This window comes from Thunnus albacares, chromosome 9 (assembly GCF_914725855.1).
Source record: "Thunnus albacares chromosome 9, fThuAlb1.1, whole genome shotgun sequence".
In the NCBI taxonomy this organism is placed as follows: domain Eukaryota; kingdom Metazoa; phylum Chordata; class Actinopteri; order Scombriformes; family Scombridae; genus Thunnus; species Thunnus albacares.
This window is the reverse complement of record NC_058114.1, coordinates 12,258,945-12,279,552: the sequence shown is the minus strand read 5'-3', so window position 1 is coordinate 12,279,552 and position 20,608 is coordinate 12,258,945. Positions and strand designations below refer to the sequence as shown.

The following is a 20,608-nucleotide window of genomic DNA, read 5'->3' as shown; positions in this document are numbered from 1 at the left end:
ACCGAAGCGTCTCACATGGAGGCGCCGACACTGACAGGAGTACCAACCTGTGGATACAAAGAGATGCGACAGATCAATTTTACCAGCTAGCATGATGGTTAGCAGCTAGTTAGCATGGCTAGCATTGTTAGCATAGCGGTGCCATGCTGTGTGCAGCCCAAAGACTGTATAAAAATAAGGTGTAGCTGCATTGTTTCCGGCACTGTGCTGTGCAGGTGACAGGTGTGTTCACGGTGTTTGTTGGCTCTGACAGACGTCACGCCGTGGATATAAAGTCACACAGCTGACACACTGTTAGCCTAGAATGCTAATCCTACGTAAATATATGGATGAGACCTCAGACATCCGTAGATAGAATCAGATGAAAGAGCAGGGGGAGTTAACAGATAATTAGAATAGTTATAATTAAAATTAGCTCTCTTTAACATCCCAAGATATGTGTGGAAAGTATTATTCTTTCAACTGCATTTATACCAATTCCAGAAAAACATACTTTCTACAGTTTTTTTTTGACAATTTCTAATATTTAGATTAAAAGTTTAGATTAAAATCTCACTTTTCAATCTTTTTAGGGTTTACTTAAAGGTAAAGGTAGGAGGGAAAAGCAGCAAACAATCACCAGTAGTGTCACTCAAAATAATTAGCATATTAAGGGAAATAAGCATTTAGATTTGAAGCTGGAATTTATTTCAGCTGATGATTGCATTAATTAACAACCAACACCTCCTACCTTTCAAGCACTGTATTTTCTAGAAAAACAAATATAGCACACTTTTCTTTGACATAAACATATTGTCGCATCATTTTTAACTGTGGCAGTCCTACTCCCACCTCTGCAAGTGTATCCAAAGTGTAACAACAGTGTAGGTTGTTTTAGTGTGCGTGTCCTAAGGGACAGCCTGCTAACTAGCGACCAACACGGACACCCACTCCTCTGGTCAGAAGAGCTGGAAACTCATCATTAGATCATTTTAATGAGAGGTGAGACTGCAGGTTCCAACCACTGCTCCCCTACTTGGCTGGCCCAATTAGTGCAGATAATCAACCCAAATCATCACCAAGCCAAAGCCTCCACTTATACCCCCCCCCCCTCTCCCTGCACACACCCCGGCCAGATTACCTGCCTCACTGTGGGCCTTAATTAGATATTACTCAACAATGGCAGACTGTGATCACCACACATGCACACCAACACTTAAACAACACTCACTCATGCACATGTGCAAGCGCATGAGCACATACACATAACACACAACACAAGGGCTCATTTCCTTTGTTTGGAGAGTTAAATCACAAAAAATAGAAAAAGAGAACTCTCAAAGATGAAGAAAATAATTTCAGGTTAGGACCAAATCAGGATTTCCTTCACCCAATCAAAAAGGAGATGTATTAAATAATTCTGATTTTGTCCATGTTTGTGAATCCAGTAATATGTTTGTCCATGAACATTCAGCCAAATTATATCTGTAAATATAGTCAAGTCAGAACATGCAGAACAGATTCAGGCACGCCGAGTTCCACTCAAACTCTGCCCCATCTCTTCATGTTTGCATGTCATCTTGTTTCCTGTTGCTGTTGTAGCTGTAGACAGTAGAGAGGGAGAGTTATCCCATCTGGCTACCAGCATACTGACTCACTCACAAGTCGGTCACAGTGGTCTACACTTATTTAAACTCTGGAATAGTGGAACCAGAAATTGGGTTTAGGTCTCTACAGGGGATCATTGGCTGAGAAATACCATACATATGGACCTTAAAGGAAATTCAATTTATTTTTTCAACCTGGCAATTTTGGCCCATAAACTGCAGAAACTCAGATATGGTGTACAGTAAATGAAGTCAACCATAGTTTTCTGAGGGGATGTTGTGATGTTCGGGGTTTGCAGCTCGCCACCATCTTTGCTAGTTACTAGCACACAGAAATCCAAATTTGCCCAAAGGGGATGAAGTCTGGGGAACGAGTGGCAAACACTATGGAAACTGGAAAGGCTGAGACACATGTTCATCAAGCCTAAACAAAATCTCTACCAAGATATGTATAAGAGTAAATGAAATGAGGTGTTGACACCATTGTGTCTCCAAGAAAAAACTGACTTTGCAATTTGAGAGAGAAAATGCAATTTATTTAACTGAGTTCTGTATAATAAGAGCTTTTTGGAGCCAGTGTTAAGCAGTCATTGGTGTTTTAAGGCCATGGTGGTGGCAGGTAGTTTTATCTATCATCCTATTGGTTGTAATTTCCAGCTTACTTCAAATGCAATTATATGGGGTCTTCTGGACTCAATGGAGTGGATGTACCAACAACATGACCAGTCTTAAAATTGAATTATTTGGTTATGAAGGACACAACTTTCCCTCTCTTGGAAAATGGTTCACTAATCACATTTATGTACACGGAGAACGACGGATGATTATTGATTGATGGGACATATATTGTCAACAAAGGCTCCTGACAGTAAATTATTTATGAGTGCCCCCAACAGACTCAGTAAGCCTGTGTAGGGCTTAGTTTTGTCAATAAGAGGAGGAGAGTTCATTGAATCAGTCTCTGCTGGCACAGTACACACATGGCAGTGTGTGAGTATTTAAATGTGTAGGAGCTGAGGATGGTTGATAGGAAGCAGGTTAATGTCAACAGGCTTTCCCCTGCATTCTTTGGGGAGATTTCTCCCACTTGTTCTGGTCTGAACGGAGATTGGCTTGTGGACCGAGCGCAAGAGCAAAGACTTCAGGAACAGAAGTGTGTTCACATGTGAACATCTGACATATTAAGAGGTGTGTATGTATTTAGGTTTGATTCAGCATCTATATTTCATAGAGACATGAGATGAAATAACTTCTGTTTCTGCTTTTTGTCACCTAGGCACATACTTCTGAGGTATTCAGCTGCTCAGATCTGTGTGAATGAGAGAAATGCAAATATTTTGCATAAGACTGGTTTGAGGCACATTTATATTGCAGTAATCGAGCAGGTGTGTTTATCCAAAACAATGCACAAATAATACATTGTTGCAATAAAAACTTTTATTGTTAGCCTTCGGTGTCATGTGGTAGCACAATGGTCTCTCTGTCCACTACAGCAGGTCATATATATACCTCCCAAAGTGTTTAATATTTAGCTGAATTTTCATCAACAACTCCACACTGTTTCCTTATAAAACTGGAATTACTTTTAGCTGATCACAGAGCAAAAGAGCTGCTTTATGAGAAAAGAAAACACAATCACAATTTAAAGTACCTGTAGAAAAGCAATTTCCTGCTGAGATGGTAACACCTCAAACTCAGGTAACGCATGTGTGCTTCAGCGTGGTGTAATGTGTGTTGCGTGTGGTCTCCCAGCCCCGATAATATGGTTTGAATTTGACTCATGTTTGACCAATTGGTGCTAACATAGAGCTGACAGTGAGAAGTCCCACACCTTGGGCATTGTTTGCAACTGAATTAATGAACATCATCACTGAACATATTCTATTAGACATATTGTTTCAGTCACTGATTATTGGTTACTTGATAATTGAACAACCCAACTTGTTTGTTTACACTACTAAACTCAAAAAGTGGCAGCTATGTCGCCCTGAGGTTTCCCTCTGTCAACAACCCCTTTGAGAAATAAACTGTTCATTGTAGCTGGAGAATAGGGAAAATAAATAAAAACAAACAAAATAACTTTTTTATTATACTACTAATGGTCTATTTTAGATGTCAATTTTAATCTATTTTTTAGACAATACATAGCAACCACAGTTTATAAATCACTGGCAAAATGCTATTTATGTTGTTGAATTAAGGGAAATACTGAGGATACAGCAGTCTTACTTACTGGTCTAAATATAATAAATCGACTGACAATAAAGACAATATATTGGATTATAGATATAGTACATAACAGAACAAACAGCTTGAAATATAATAACAGATGGTACAGTATAAAAATAATCAATAAGAGAAGAATGAGCAGAGGTACTGGAAAATATCCAAGCATCCTTAGCTGCAGTGTTAGTACTTATTCATGTGAAAATTTATATGTGTATGTGTGTGGTCACACCAGTTGAGTTTGCGTGTTCGTGAGCGGATATGGGTCATGGCCAGAGCAGAGCTCGGGCAGACCACTGGCCTCTCTCACTCCAGTAGAAAGAGGAGTGGAGGAGATAAGCTCACCTCATCCCCCGTGCTAGAGAAAAGATAAGGGCCTGTTTCCCAATGCTACCACTGAGGCAGGAGCCAGCCGGGAGGATGCTTTGAACTGCTGCTCTGCTATCTGCTCTGCCTGGGAAAATTATAGATGGGGCAGAGTGTCCAGAGAAACAAAAGGCTGATTGAGGGCTGCTGTGCTGTACTCTCGGGGGTAAATCACACTACTGTCACGGGTCAGAGAGCACAAAGAAAAATTCAAGTGGTGAGAGGACATTTTCTTTGGAGCCAGAGGTGTCTTCCCACTCGGCTCTGGCTCAGCTAAGTTTAGTGTTGCTAAAGGGGATTTGGGGGAAAAACATATTAAGTATACATGAGTGATTGTAAGGAAAACTCCTGTAACCACACATGAATAAAGGATACCTGCTCACACACTCACACACATATACTGTTCATTCCACATAAATACACACATGACCACAGAGGAGTTGACAATATCTACCAGTAGTGAATTTTCAATTTTCTGAAGAGTGAATTAAAATTCTGGTCACATCTTTTGCTTCACAGGTTCACCTGTAAATACATCTTAATAAAGCCCCTTTCACACATGCAGTCTATCCCTGAAATGTTCGGGAACATTTCCTGCATGGGGTCATGTTTGAATGGGAGCAGGAATCAATATTTAGAAAAATCTGTAGCGCCAATTTCCCACCTTAAGACTTAGTAATATTTCAGGGAAATGCCGGTACAGCTTTGTGGTGAATAAATCCAGTAACACTGTAGGGACAAGCACGTAAAGGGTTACGAAAGATGCTTTCACGTGGAGCGAGCCGACCAATCACAAGACTCCGCTGATGACATATTTGAATCTGCGACTTGTTTACGATTGCCTTGCCAATTCTTTCGCATGTGATTTGATAACTAACAAGCAATGCAAGTTATTTTGTTTGCAAACAAGCTTTTTTTTCAAGAATGGCTGATAACTGGACAGATTTATGATAAGGGAGTTCTTCTCAGTCCGCGCAGAGCGGTTGGCATCCATAAGTGTTGCATGACCACCATCTGCTGGATTGTTCCTTGCCCTGTTTATTCCGGCGTTGACATGGCATGTGTGAAAAGGCGTAAGACGTAAATGTTCCTCAATGTAGCTGCATGTGTGAATAGTGAAAATATCTTTATATGGTAGAAATCCTTTTAATGGGCCTATCTTGTCATGGTTGTGTTTGTGCACCAGAAAAAATTGAGCAAACAAAGACACATTAAAATGTGTGTGCAGAGATCACCATAGTTAACATTTTCTAAGGGTCAATAACCGTCTACAATACCAGGCCTCTCTTTTTTCTCCATTTCTCATCACTCTGAACAACTGAACTGTCAAGATACTAAATGCTAACTTTACCAAGTCGACAGTTTGCTGAGCACAAGAGGTGTCAAGAGACAACTTTCATCTGTAAAAATGAAGACTTTCACCCTTCTAAATAAAGGATCTCCTCAAAAAAAACAAAAAAACTGACATTGATGGAAGAGGACAGAGTAACCTACCAAGTAAGCACTCAGTCATCTTTTTCTATTTGTGCTTGCCTATAGCTTTCAGGATAGAGCTGTGCATCTGTCAACGTACCCATGTAAGTGACAGCAGATGTTTAGCCAACTATAATTATGATCTGAGGATGAGTAAAGGTCCTGTTTTTACACAGAAGGTTGAATATCATGTCCAGAATTTACCCATTTTCTAGGGTCAAATCAGTTTTACTGGTTACAGCGTGCCAAAATGAGTAGTAACTGTGGTTAACAGAAACTCAGACACTCACACAATCTCTCTCTCTCTCTCTCTCTCTCTCTCACACACACACACACAGACACACACACACACACACACACACACACACACAAACACACAGACAGGCAGCTGTTTGTACCTGTTTGAAGAGCTGCAGGTTGACAGCCATGGATAGGAAGTTCCTCATGGTGCTCGAGCGATGGTTCGCAAAGCTCTCCTCACAGAATGTGATCGGCTCCCCCTGAGGAGTCCACAGAGACATCATTGGCAAAAATTAAAATAAACAATTAATATTAATTAATTTTGGCTCACTATTCTTTGTACCAATCTGTTTTTAACCATGTTTACTTAGTTCAGAAATGCACACCAGGAAGGAAGGCAGATGTGGTTGGTGCCTTGAAATGCAGGGGGTCTAAACTAAACAATATTGTTTGTAATAAAATAAATAACTAAGTAATTCACACCATGTATATTATCATTATGCACTGTAAAAACTCTTCCCTCATAAGTAACTATTTCAAAAGATTTCTTCATTAGTGAACTAAGTGGGCCTGAAAACAGAAATGTCTAAAAAGGGGACAGGAAGGAAAGAGGAAGAAGGGGAAAAAAAAGGAGGAAGAGTAAAGTAAAAAGAAAAAGAAACAGTCCCCTTTAAAACAGTTCCCCTGGCAGAGCGCACCCGATCTCCCTCAGACCAGAAGACAGTGTCCCAGTAAACTCCACAGTACTCCACATGAGCACATTATCACATTATTACTATTTCTTACATCATGTCTGTTGGCCTGTGAGCTATAGACACGGAGGATGACAACAGAACCACTGCAGGCCAATCACACTCAGCCCCACAGTCATTTCCAATTCATGCTTTCTCATAATTAACATAATTCTCACATATTTCAATGATGCTCTAAATTCTTTTGGTGTAAAACAATGTGCTTTGTCTGTTTCTGGCTCTTAGCATAGTGCGGCACATAAAAACAACTTAACAACACTGGAGACTAACCCCATTCAGGGATGGGCGGATGATACCAGTGGCCCAAATTACATCACAGGAATACTGCTCCCCTTACATCACTAAAAGTTTTTAAGGCGTATTCTCTCGTAAAAGCCCAAGTTGAAAGTAGCTTCAGTTGTAGTTTAATCATCTTTCCAGTCTCCATCTGGTTGCTACAGCCTCGGACCATACTGCAGCTAGCAAAACTGAATAGCATGCTGAGACTAACAACTAACTGCTACTACAAAAAACTTTCCAAGAGAACTTTAAGACTTGGTCTGTGTACACATCAGTATCCAACAAAACCCTTTGGTTCACACAGGCCTGCACTGAATGCCAACTGCCGCTGCTGCTACTGGAATCTCCAAACGTCCACCAAATTGTTAACATTTTAACAGGGTTGCCAACATCACCTAGCACAACAAAGACGACATTAACTTCCAGTTCAAGTACAAAAACCAATGACTTATAGGTCCAATATATAGAATTTATACAATTCCAAATGAATACCCCTCCCCGCACCCTCCTCTTCCAAGTGTGTAGGAGAACCTACGGTGGCCGCAAAACTTAAAGATGCGAAAGGCCCTTTCTAGAGCCAGTGTTTGGTTTGTCCACTGTAGAAACATGGAGGTGCAACATGGCGGCCTCCATGGAAGAGGACCCGCTCTCTATGTACATATAAAGAGCTCATTCTAAGGTAAAGAAAACACAGCAATTCTTATTTTCATGGGACTATAGACTACTTAAAACATACTTACAAATATTATATTCCATTTCTGCAAAGTCTGTTCTGCTAGATGCCGCTAAATTCTACACACTGGACCTTTAGCTGAATTTAGCCAATAAAGCTATAGTAGCACTTACAAAGTATGAACACAATATAACTCTAACACATTTACTGAAACAGCAAAGGGTTTATAGCCTTGCTTAAGGGAAGGGTCCTTTTACAGTAAATGCTGAGTGGTGGGGGAGCACTACTTGTTAACTTGTTCCACGCACACTGTAGTACTACCATGTTAACATTGTATTCCAAATGTTTCCTGGACATATGGACTGGCAAAGTCAGGGTTCAAATTCATACATGCATACATGTTTTGTTTTACATAAGGACTAAATCATTTGCAGTATGTATTATGGACCATCCTTCATATATGTGAGCATGAAACTCATCTGTGGACGCTGCATGACCTATGTGCTAGAAATCATTGTACATTTTGGCAAATGTGTCACTGTTTTCATCTGCATAGTAAGTGAGTAATGTTTGATAGCTGTTAATAAGTTTTTGAAGAATAAGCTATCAAAGAATGTAAATTATTGTTTAAATATTGTTACATGTGGACTGATTAATCAGATAAAATACAGGCTTTTCTTTTAAAAGGACCAGGATAAGCTCCTTTCCGTTTAAGGAGACTGAAATACCAAATATTCTGTAGAATAACAGTGATCACTGAGGTAACAACTATTCATTTATTCAGCTGTTTTTAGATGCACTTCGATATAGACTTAAATGAACTTGAGCATGACTCGTACCGCACAGGTTATATGTATTTGCAGTACACAAGACTGTTAAGTTTGGTGTCTAAAACTGTCAGTACAACTTTCAAACATGTGATGGCACCCCGACCTCCCACACCCAGAGTTCTCACATCTGGTTGGATGCTTTGAACTGGTTACATGCCTGCTTGAGTAGAACTTCTGCTAATTCTGCCCCTAAATAGTACAGAGCACGCAGTCTGGAATATGCACACCCACCTACCCAGCTTGGCTTCATCAATGGTGGTGAAAACTAATTTGAATTGCTATTTCAGGTTCATTTTCCAGACACGTGCGCTGCTCTGAGCTGGTGAGAGGCACCTGGGGGAACGTCGACGTGTACTGAAATTGATGACCTAAGAAATGCTGTTCTAATCAGCTGATTGCTTTTCAACTCATTATCATTTTCCAGTATTGTTTCATTTACAACTCAGCAAGACTCCCACCAAGCATCCACACCCCTCCTTCTGTCAAGGCATATGGGCCCGTGAACCAAGGCGCTCGGATCAGTGCTGTCTAGGAAGAGCTTTTCCTCAGCTCAGAACAATGAGCAAAGTGATACTCCACAGATATCAGAGCATGGGGTATATCACCAGTACCTTCATGTAGGCAGATGTGTAGTTTGTACATGTATGTTAACTCCAAGGCTTTTATACAGATCCTGTCTAAAAGAAAACACTGAGAGCATGATTGAACTGAGAAATTACTGCATGCTGTGCACATGTACACAAACACACACATACACTGAGTCTCAGTGCTTATGTCAGAGGGGAGGCAGTTTGTTCGTATACTGTCTGTATACAGAGAAAAGAGAGACAGCATCAATAATGTAGCATCTTGACTCCGGGAGTCCACAAAGTCCAATTAATCTCAAAGCCAAAGGAACAAAGGCTTCGCTATTTGACAAACAGGACATGCTGTAGTTTGCTCTGCCCTGACTCAGACTTGATAAGCAGAAAAGATCCAGAAAAGAAATGTTAGGGGGGCTTAGTAAAGGAGAGTAAAACACCAAAGGTGGCTATAAGGGATCTTCAAAGGGAACGTCCTGACTCTTTTCAGCTCCTCTGACATTTCACTGCCTCAGACAGGCCCACCTTAGCTCTGCACTCCATCTGAAAACACACCTTTTACCTTCAGTCAAAACTGCCCCAGTCTTACCAGACTCCAGTGAAATTTGACTCAGTTCACCTAAACTGAGATCGCTACAGCGTGCTACACATTCTGAAGAGCATATATATATATATATATATATATATTTTATATTATATTCTTGTCTGTGAATACTTCTGCTTGTGAATGAAAATGCAGTCTGTGGGCTTTATACTCAATATTTTATCAATAAGTTGTCTAGTTATTCATATGCAATTTAACCATTGTTGAAAAATGGTAATTATCAATCAGTCTTACAGGAACTCTCCTTCCTTTTGGGAGTTATGCTTGTTTTGTGCCATTGTGTCCATGTGAAAAAAAAAACAGAGCCCTCTCATTCATATGAATAGGGTCAGTCTGGCTGTGCAGTGGGTGTGCCAGAACAGAGGGCTCAGGCAAAAAAATATGAAACAGGTTCAACATTTGCTGCAGCATAAACAAAGCCTCATGGCAAGGTGCTACACTGGACAATCATCACGTACATGCAAGCTCACATTCCCGTTGGATTACTTTTAAAAAAATGCCTTAATTCTCACAATCTTTACCTAACAATCATCTTGACAAAAGATAAAATAGCTGCCACCTTGACAACGTTCCAGAGTTGTTAAGTCCTGTCTGTGAATATTATAAACTGTTGTAATGACTTTTGTTTTAATTTGTCCATGTTTTGAGAAATCACTGTCTGCCCCGAAACAAGGAGGTAAATGGTTTCTAGAAAGACACGTTTCTACTAAACTTCTTAAATTAAATTAATCAATCGTGTGAGCAGCGCAAACAAAATCCCAAATTCCTCCATTGTATTTGGGTGTACGCTGAAATCGCACAACAAATAAAACAAAAACTATTTGCACGGCTAGATAACACCAGCAAGAAATGGGTAAATGTGTTTCTTTGCACATTTGTACTTTGTAATTTGGGTGTGATGACTATTTAAACAAGGTTAGCTCAAATACTGGATCTATCTCACACTGGGTTTCATTGCAAACAAGCATATAAGGTAATCTAAAACTGATTTAAGTATATAAGGGCCCTAATATGACATAGAAAAGTTATTCCACAGGATGAATAGTAGTGATTAATGGCATTGGAGGCTTACAGGTTTATATCTGAGGGCATCTCGGTAGGATCCAAACAGAGCGGCCTGTGCTCTCAGGAAGGCCCTCGCCACACCACTTCCTGTTGCTGTTGACTGCTTCTTCAGCTTGCTCTTCAGAGAGGACACCTGGTGGACAACATAAAAGAGAGAATGTGGGAGAGAAAGAGAGAGACACAGAGTCAGAAAGAGAGAGAGAGATAGGAGGGAGGGAGGAAAAGGAGCGATGGAGGGGTAAAAGTTAAATTATCACCTCTGAAATTGGTGGAGGAAACAGCTAGCCTATTCTGGGTGTGAAGTATCACATTTGCAGGTCATCTCAAAAAAGGAAAGAAAAGAAAGGGAAAAAGCTTCAGCCTTCCCTCTAAGCTTATCTGTTGTGCTGCTGGGAGCACCTGCTGCTTTGCTAATTGAGCAGAGGACGGGGGGCAGCGAGAGGGAGGGGACAGAAGAGAGGAAATAGAAACTCGCATCCTTGCTCTTCCTCTCTCACCCTCTCTCTCCAGGATGCCACCCCCGCTCTCCTCCCCATCACCTTTTTTGCTTTTCGCCTCTCCCTCCATTTCTTACTCTCCTACTTGTTCTTTCCAGTCCTCCTGTTTCCCCCCTCCCCCTGTTGGCTCTCCCAGACTCCCTCTAGAAGGGGACTCTTGACATAAAATGTCTTTAATTATTTTCCCCTCTCCTGGCTCTGTCTCCAGGACTCCAGGCGAGAGTGGAGGAGCAGCAGGCCCGAGCTTGTTTTAGGATGACAAAAGATTCACCCCGGCCACTGGGCCCTGGGGAGTCTGGGAAGGAAGTTGTCAAGAGGCTCTCCTCACCTGCTCAGCAGTAGTCTGACTGTGGTGGCAGAGCGAAGAGGCAGAGATAGCGAGGGACTGCTGCTCTCTGTGTGGGCTGTGCCAACTTAGCACAAAAGCACAACGTTTGATTGAGTTGCACAGGAGGTCTAGATTACTGTAATGCAGTTTGGTGTGGGCTGTTAGCAAAAGCACGGGCTAGAATCATGATTTTAAAAGTAAAAAAACTACAAGTTTAACATTTAACCTCAATTGATAAAAAACAGATTAATTGTAATTCTTCACTGAGAACTTTGCATTGTTTTATTTCATATTCTATAGTGTATACCAACACATAATAGACTACAAATGCTCGGATCAATGCTTAGTCTTTCTATCCAGAACTCAGAGAAGGGTCGCCTACAGAACTGTGGCTGGTAAGGATTTGGTGTATTGCTCATGGGCACTACAGCAGGGCAGATTAAACCAACGCTCTCTGGGTACACCACTCTGCTGCTTGAATATGGGATGAGAAAACTGACTACACATGAAGACCTGAAAAAGTGTGTGTGAAACAACAGTAAATTAACATTTTTAGTTAGCAGTCTGCCTTTTACATTTAACAGTGTGCTACATATTTTACCAGTCCATTCAATCACCCCTTAATACAGTGCAACATTTTGTGGTGTAGACTCTTTACACATTTATAATTATTTCCATATATCAGTATTATTAGTCTTAATGCTGCCATTGATAGCAGCAGTATTTGCGGGCAGGAAAAGAAAGAAGAGATAAAAGCAGAACATTTGATGTTCTGTCTACCATTAAATTACCCCATGCTCTTCTGCATTATAATACAATTTTGATCAGGTCTATTTCAATCAGAGGTGGCCAAATATATCATGCTGTGAAGCTGTAGCGATACGGGGATATTGCGGTCTGGTGTCTGCAATTAGCCTATCAGGAAAACTTCAGGGAGGAGAAGCAAAGCGTTTGCAAAAGCTCATACAGAGGACAGGCAGAAAGAAACAGAGAGAGAAAGAAAGGGAACCAACAGAGAGAGAGACGGAGAGAGTGGCAGTCTTAAACTGGGACAAAGACAAAACGAACAGTGTTGATTCCTCTCCCCTGGGCTTTCTCACTCTCCACAACATCCCCGTGCTGCCATTGCAAATGCTCCAAGGCATCAAACAGAAAGTTTATCACGGTTAAATTAACAAGTGTCATCTCCATATTCACTCACTGTGCTAAATGCTTTTATGTTTATGTAAAGCCCTTTCTAGAATTAATATTTCATGTTTATGTGCATTTTCACTGATTTTTTTCATCCTTGCAAATCATTAAACTGTCTTTTTTTTCGAGGGGAGAATCAAAGCGAACACAATGTCAGTCTAACTGGGGGAGGCATACCCCAAAGACTGTCAGAGAAGATGGGATAGCTGAGTTTACTCTGCACACAGAGTTCTGTACAGCAGCTTTGAACGGGTGAGAGCACTGCAGTGGCAAACACTTTTTAATGAGGTGGGGACACAATCACTTGTGTTTTGTTTCTCAGTGCTGGAGAAAAATGGGTGATAAAGCGATAAGTTCAAAGTTTCACATTTATTCATGAGATTAGGCATGATGAAAAATATTTTTCTTAAGTCACATGTGGAGATTAATTAAATTATCACATATCACAAATATATTAGCAAGTGCATGACAAATACCAGAATATAGGTTTTGCTAATAGAAAAGCAAAGCACAGTCAACAGTGCCTTCCTTCACGTATCAGACACAAAAAATAAATGTGTGTTTAGTAATTGGATTTTGAATATGGCGCCTACGCCACAATCATCAGGTATGCCTCCACGGTAATGGTTCTGTCAAACTAATTAACTTCTACAGTTTGAGTGAAGCTAACGAGATGCGTACAGGCATCAGAGGAAGGCCAGGCTCTACAGGTGATAACCCTATTTGGCAGTGACATTTTTTAGTGTAAAGTCACAGTGGCGGTGATGAGATCAAAGGCAGAGAGTCCCCCATTGGGTCCAATTAGAACTATAGCATTGTACAGGGAAGGGGTGGCAGGAGGAGAGAGGGGAGTGGGTGGTTAGGGGAAGAGAAAGAAAAAAAAACTGTTGAGTTATGATATTCATAATCTATGCAGAGAGGCCTTTCCAGTACAGGTCTTCTCCCCATAGCTGTGATCTTTTCAATTTACATCAAGGGAAGATGGTCGGGGATGAAAGCGGGGCATCCAAGGCGCACAGCCCACAGAGGGCAGACATGGGGCCTCATTAAGGCCCAGCCCAGCCAGCCCCAAACAGGGTTTGAAGTGCGTCACATAAAGAGCATGGGGTCAAAGGTCAGACATAGAACAGATCTCCATTTAACTCTCCAGCTGGAGATGGTAATTAGCAGGTGCAATGATGATCCCTGCCTGACTGTAAGGGATGATACCACTGTAGGTGACACCAGGCATCTGTGTGAGTGTGTGTGTGTGTGTGTGTGTGTGAGTGTGTGTCTGTGCATGTGTGCGCTGAGACAACACGGTGCCTCGATTGCATTGATACGTTCACAAACATCTGGGATACAAACTCATATCACACTATCATGCATGTGTATACATAAATTGCAGGTACTATATACAGAACCAGTCAACACACTTTCTCATTGAAGTGAATGGGAAGGTGTGTCCAAACTTCTGACTGGTACTCTGTAATACATTTACACCTATACAAGCTTTTGGAGAATCTCAGAATGAAAACCTTTTGTTATGGTGAGCTTTGACACATCTCACTGTTTGTAGGAGATGAAGCAGACTACAACTGCCACTGTACCTTTCTAAAACTTAACCTGACAAAATGTTTCATCCTTTTATTTTCTACATGACAACAAGTGACATTTCTATACAATGATGCCACTTTAAATGCCTTTTATAGTAAAACAAAAAAAACATATGAAACCTGTTTACTGCTGTTAACGAACTATTAGACAATTCATTAACTTCTACTGTCAGTTAATAACCAATAAACAAAACATTGAAAGAACCTTTTAAGAGCCTGGCTAACAATATTACATTTACTATTTAAGAAATTAAAAAATGGGTAAATGAAAGAAAAGGAAGTTGCACACAAACCTCTAAATATATATTTAGAATTTTCCACTAAATTTTCACTAGAGCATTAAAAAAAACCCTCCCAAATAACGACCCTGACACTTGTCTGTTGTTAAAAAAATAAAAAATAAAAAGTTGGGTTTTCTTCTCACAAAAAAAGAATGTTTTGTTTAAGATTCTGTCCAGGGAAAGAAAGCCATGGGGACGCAATTAAAGAACTACAAAGAAAAAAAATAGTTATGAAAATCTCCCACTTTCTTTTGATGTGCTGCAGTCTGAACTGTACACACACACACACACACACACACACACACACACACACACACACACACACAAGTGCATGCAAACACACACACACACACACACACACAAATCTGAACAAAGACACACAGAGAACCGGCAAGTGTTCTCACACATGCACACAAATGCATATACACAATGAGCGTGCAACTCTTTAAAATTCATTAATTCATTCAATTTAAAATAAATATGACATATTTTATGATATTTTTAAAATAACCTCTGGTTTCAGACTTACACAGAAACTGCACAATAACGGGGATATTACTTAGGCTGATGGGGTGGAGTTAAATATCATTTCTCATATTTTATCACATAAGATCACTAACTACTAGCCTTTGGTAGGATAGCAAAAATAACTGTTGAATATTAAATTAGCAAAGTGACTAGATAAAATAAATATGAAAAAAGACAAGAATAGTTCAACCATTAATGCATGTAGGGAGACATTTAATTATTAGTCATACAGTATGTTGATCTGCTGTTAAGTTCATGCAATACAATACATTACTCAGGCAAAATGAAAAAGAGTGAGAAAGCAAGGGGGAGAAGGGGTCTGTGTGAGTGTGTGTGTGTGTGTATGTGTGTGTGTGTGTTTTAATAGGGCTATCTCATTGCCATGAGATTCTCCCCGGTGTGGGGTTACTTTGTCAAGCTGACCTCTTATAGCAGCTGAGCGGCTGAGTTTTGCATACATAATTAACTACAGCTAAATGTCATCTCTCACTTCAATAACTAACGCAGTGGGTGATGCTGCTCTCCCTTTTTGACTTCTAATCCAGAGCGAACCGCCGGCAGAACGACTATGTGAAAATGAAGTGCAGCTTTTAAACTCCGCATGAGTAAATGAAGGGCTGGTAACACTGCAGAGAAGAAGAAGTGTGTGCACAGTTCAGAGTCATTTAAAACAATCGTAACCTGGAATATAATGTTTCAAATGAACAGATGTTGACATTTTGCAGTTGGTAAAATGAGAGACTCTACAACAAGAACAACAACAACAACAAAAAAAAAATCAAATACTTTGTTTGGAGCTTGTTGTTGGACGCTGAGGATCGTTAGTAGTGTATAGTATGTAACTGAGGTGGAGCAACCACATTCCCAGCATTGAGCTAACATGTAGTTAGTACAGCATGTGAGGGGGGTTTTACTGTAGGCGGCTCCGCTATACTGAGAAGACAACAGTGAAATAAGACACGTCTAAGCTGAAAATGGGGGAATCTGGTGGACAAACTCAAAATCTGTGAGTAGCAAAAGTTTACTCCTGAACTAGATCTCTCATTAATTCTTAGTCATTGATGAACATTCCTGGCCGACAACGTGTAGATGTCTGTGTGTGTGTGTGTGTGTGTGTGTGTGTGTGTGTGTGTGTGTCTGTGCATCTGCATGTGTGTGTGTGTTTGCCTGCTGTCAGCTGTACTGTGTTGTAGATGATGATGTAGATGTTGTTTTCTGCGAGCGTCGGAAACTGAACACCAAATTAAAGCCGCGATGTTTGATTAAGTGTGCCAGGTGATCTCAGGAGAGGCGTGCAGACACAACCTCAACCCCCTCATTCATTTGTAAACCTCCAAATGCAGGCTTGAAATACAGGAAGTAGGAGTGTACGCTGTAAATTTCCCCCTTGATTGGGAATACAAATGATCAAATGTATGAAGGCTAGGAATGTATGGGTACACGGTGTCAGCAAAGTAGCGAGAGGCAGAGAGGAGGAGAATAGAAGGAATTAGGCTGTGATGTGAGAGAGAGCATCTGAAAATAAAGATGTAAGCTGCATTGTAGCACCTCACCTTGAATAGGTGGCACAGAAAGAATAATACATGAAAAAATTCTTCCGTCATTGGTTTGAGATCAATTGCTGGGATCAAATAAAAATCTGATTCAGTCACATATTGTTTGTTTTCAGAATTAACAGACTCCTAATTTGCTATTCTTGGATACTTTTAATGACTAGCGCGGTAAACAGCTCAACCAACCAAAAGCCAATTATAACTTTATCAGCACAATGTCTGCGCCGAAGAGGAACTGTGTATCTCAGAAAAAGAAACGAAAATACCTTGATCTTCCAAGGAAAATCTACTGCTTTTTTATTGAATATTTCCTTTCAGTGTGCTTGTCAACACATTGATTTTACTGACACAAGCACAGTCTCCCTGAGATTAATATGGTTTATTACTGCATATAAAATATTGAAACTTTCAGTTTAACTCAAGAAATCTTATAATGTGTAAAATCCTGCTAAAAATATACGATGTAAAATAAAAATACACATGTATATATTTCTATAATAATATCATAATGTTTTTTCTAAAATAAGTCACAAAAGAAAAACAAAAAGTAAATAAAGCAACAAAAAAAGTTCTTGATCTGCATTATTTTTCATACAAAAGGTACTATAAATATACAGGTTAAAAATTAAAATGTTCCGATTGACTTTCAATAAATATAAGAGCATGTTACTACAAAAAAATGAAGGAGAAAAAAAATTCAAGAGATTGATGTCAATTTATACTGTCAGAACGAGACAAATCCAGAACAAAAGCCCGATCAGTCTTTGCCCTTTGATATGCCTTTCCAATTTCAAGAAATGTCAAAAAGTATTTTCACACAATTGTTGCATCCTCTTTTGACCCGTCACCAATCACTCTCTTATTCAGATCTTTCCTTTTTTTTTTTGCCAAACGGAACCGCTACTGGCATGGTAGCATTTGTAATAGTCAATAAATCTAAAATATTATGTGTGAAATTGCGGGAAAAGACCATTAAGGGGCGGGCACTAGTGGAGCCGGTGTAGGGGTCCTGTCTGAAAGGGGGCGGCTAATTCAGGACAACTGTGAACTCTGAACCTGCTAAAAGCACGGCCACTGGTCAGCCGAGCCACGTAATAGAGTCCACATGTGCTCACAGCCTGCGTTGCCGTAATTAGAGGGATCTCGAAAGGTTTGCTTAAATCAACATCAGAGTGCTTTGTTTTCCCTCTTAGTTAGACTTGAAATATGCACTAAAATTGCCTGTGGCCTTTACCTTTTAATCCATTTCATGCTTTATATATTCATACAAAGTGATGCTGGGCTTTTTAAGTGAGAATAATCATTACTTCATAGGTCTCAGGGCTTCGGTTTCACACTGAATAAAGTCTGAGTGTTAAGTAGCCAGTGTAACAGTGAGAATTAGAGAGAAATGAAGGGTGGTTTTAATAGCTCAGAAACAACGCGTGGCAGCTCAGCCCAGGCAGAGAATCACTCAGCATTAATCAAGATTTCAGGCCTCTGTTTGACTGCACAATGCCTCAAACATCTCTTTGTGTGCAAACACAAACATCAAATGCCATGTGGCATGTCCTCATCACTAACAAGCAAACTAACAAGAGACCTGGAATTCCACTCAATTAGTACCTGCTCGCTTCCTTATTAATCTACTAGCCCCGGTGAAAAGATAAGAGGAGACAGGGAAAAAAATGAATAGGAATAAAAACAACAACAACAATTTGTTACAATAAATATATTAATGCTGGTGTAGTTTCAGTTTCAGGTGGTGTAATTTGACATGATATGCGGGCTATGTTCTGTCATTAGTCAGGAAAAATGGTGAGTAGGGGATCAAAGCAAAAAGGCTCTGAGCCTGCCACTTAATTTATCACACGGCAAAGACAAAGGCTTTTCTCTCTGCTTCTGTCGCTTTTCAAAAGCCCTGACTCCTTTTTATGACAAACTCAGTTTGCAATTTAATTTAGGGCTTGAGTCCCTGGGTGCAGAAAGCAAGCAGGCAGGAAGTGAGAAGAAGGTAGTGTAGCCAGACAGGCACACAGGCAAAGAAGCATGAGAAGCAAACAGCGGGTGCAAGAAACGTCCAGGCTGGCGGTAAGTACTGTGAGAGAGACAAGAAGGCAGACAGGTGTCATGAAGCTGGAGCAGCCAGGCAGTAAGGCAGGCAATAAGGCCGGAAAGAAAACAGGGGGAAAAAAAGTAGGCAGGAAATTGTATAAAATGTACAGGTAGTAAAGAGGTATTCATGCACACTAGCAGTCGTAGTACGTTGAGCAGTGCTAATTCAGGAGAACCAGAAAAGTGTGGGAGTGTGAGCACTCCTGGAGTCTGCTGGGCAGTGGATTGAATTATATACTGCTGGTACAGCAGGAGTCCGGTAGGCGGTGGAATCTGAGTATATACTGTTAGCAGCGTGGGTAATAGTGCATCCGCAGCCTCAGCGGGGCCTCGGTACCTCACAGAGGAGCTTTAATACACACCGCCTGAAAAACAGCTAAACAAACAGATTCCTGCTTCGACAAAGACAGGGAAGACAAGCATGTGTATTGTTTGTGTGCGTGCGTGTGTGTGTGTGTGAGAGAGAATGTGTATAAATGTGCAAGTGACCCTGACGCCGGTCAGTGCTACAGGAAGCATCACCACGGCGTCAGTGCTCCATTAATTAAAGAGACGATGCGCTGGCAGGTGGCTTCACTGCCCACACTGGTAATTGGCCCCCTTCTTCCCACTCTCTCCCCCTAGAAAATCACCCATCTCTGCCTTTTCTTTTCTTTTCTCTGCCTTGTTCCCTCCTCCTATCTCTCGTTCTCAGAAACGTGCCAGTGGGCAGGCAGAAATGCAAGACTTTGTGAAATAATGATTAGAATGGATGGAGATGAAGGGATGGGAGTTGCACATTTTCCCACAAGCCTCTGATGGTCGGGGAATGCTGTTCTCCTTCAAGCGTCATGCGACGCGACGGGAGTTTACTTTAGACAGCCACAATCTAAGGAGCCAGTGCTGCAGTCATTAATGATGTGGGGATGGGACAGAGCTATACTTTGACAAGTTTCTTCATGTGTATGTGTTTGTCTGTGTGTGTGTGTGTGTGTGTGTGTGTGTTTTTGTGTGCGCGTGGGTGCAAGTGTATCTGAGTGAGTATATGAGAAGGCAGGAAAATGTGTGTTTATGCAAGTGAGACTCGGCATAAAAGAGGAAAAAATGAACCTTCTGTGTGTCATGTGTAATGAGACGATAAAGGTTGAGAAGCTCTGAAAGGTGTGTGTGTGTGTGTGCGTGTGTGTGTGTCGTACCACGTCACTGGGAAGGTTGTGCAGGTCATCAAAGGGACTCTCCAAGGTGTTTGTGTCCACATTCAGAATGACCACATCCTCCAGCGACCGACTACGAACTCTCTGAAAGAGGAAATGTCCAGTATCATCATCAGTACTGTCACAGTAATTCAAAACAAATCTGATCACTATTTCACAATATTGCACAAATCTCCACCTTTAAATATCTTAAAATGTTGAATTTAAATTATTGAGATATTAACAAGTAAAAATATGTTCTGTTTTTGTATAATGAATTTGATGCTGATTCTTGACTAAAATGAGAACCAGCAATATTTCATACAATATTTAAGTTTTCATACAGTATTTGTTTTTTGGTATATTATACCCCATAGCAATTCATCCATTTTTAAAATCCTGTATGTTTGATATATGTTGAAAAATAAAGACAATATCATCTGATGATTAATTCATAAAACATTAATTCAAGTTAATATTTTAAATGTTAAGTTTTGCCCAGGTGTTTGACTGCACAGCAAAGAAAGTCATTGCTGCCCTGAAGCCCCGGGAAAGAGAAAACACAGCGGTCATCACACTTCTTTACGATTAATGATGAAAAATAGCATGTAGGAAAAAAAAAAAAAAATATTAGAACATCTTTACTGTAACACACACCCGCTCAAAAAAATGAAGAATGGCACTGAGAGGGAAC

At 40.4% G+C, this 20,608-nt stretch overlaps 1 protein-coding gene across 3 annotated transcripts in view; it reads right to left on the bottom strand.

Moving 5' to 3' along the window:
• dennd1b (DENN/MADD domain containing 1B) overlaps nt 1-20,608 on the bottom strand; it is a 108,499-nt gene that overhangs the window by 21,991 nt on the left and 65,900 nt on the right. For all 3 annotated transcript variants that reach the window (XM_044361525.1, XM_044361527.1, XM_044361526.1), the window contains 3 exons: nt 19,918-20,019; nt 10,683-10,808; nt 6,050-6,151 (listed from right to left, as the gene is read on the bottom strand). In XM_044361525.1, the coding sequence (XP_044217460.1) occupies nt 6,050-6,151; nt 10,683-10,808; nt 19,918-20,019 (330 nt within the window). The remainder of the gene's footprint in view (nt 1-6,049; nt 6,152-10,682; nt 10,809-19,917; nt 20,020-20,608) is intronic.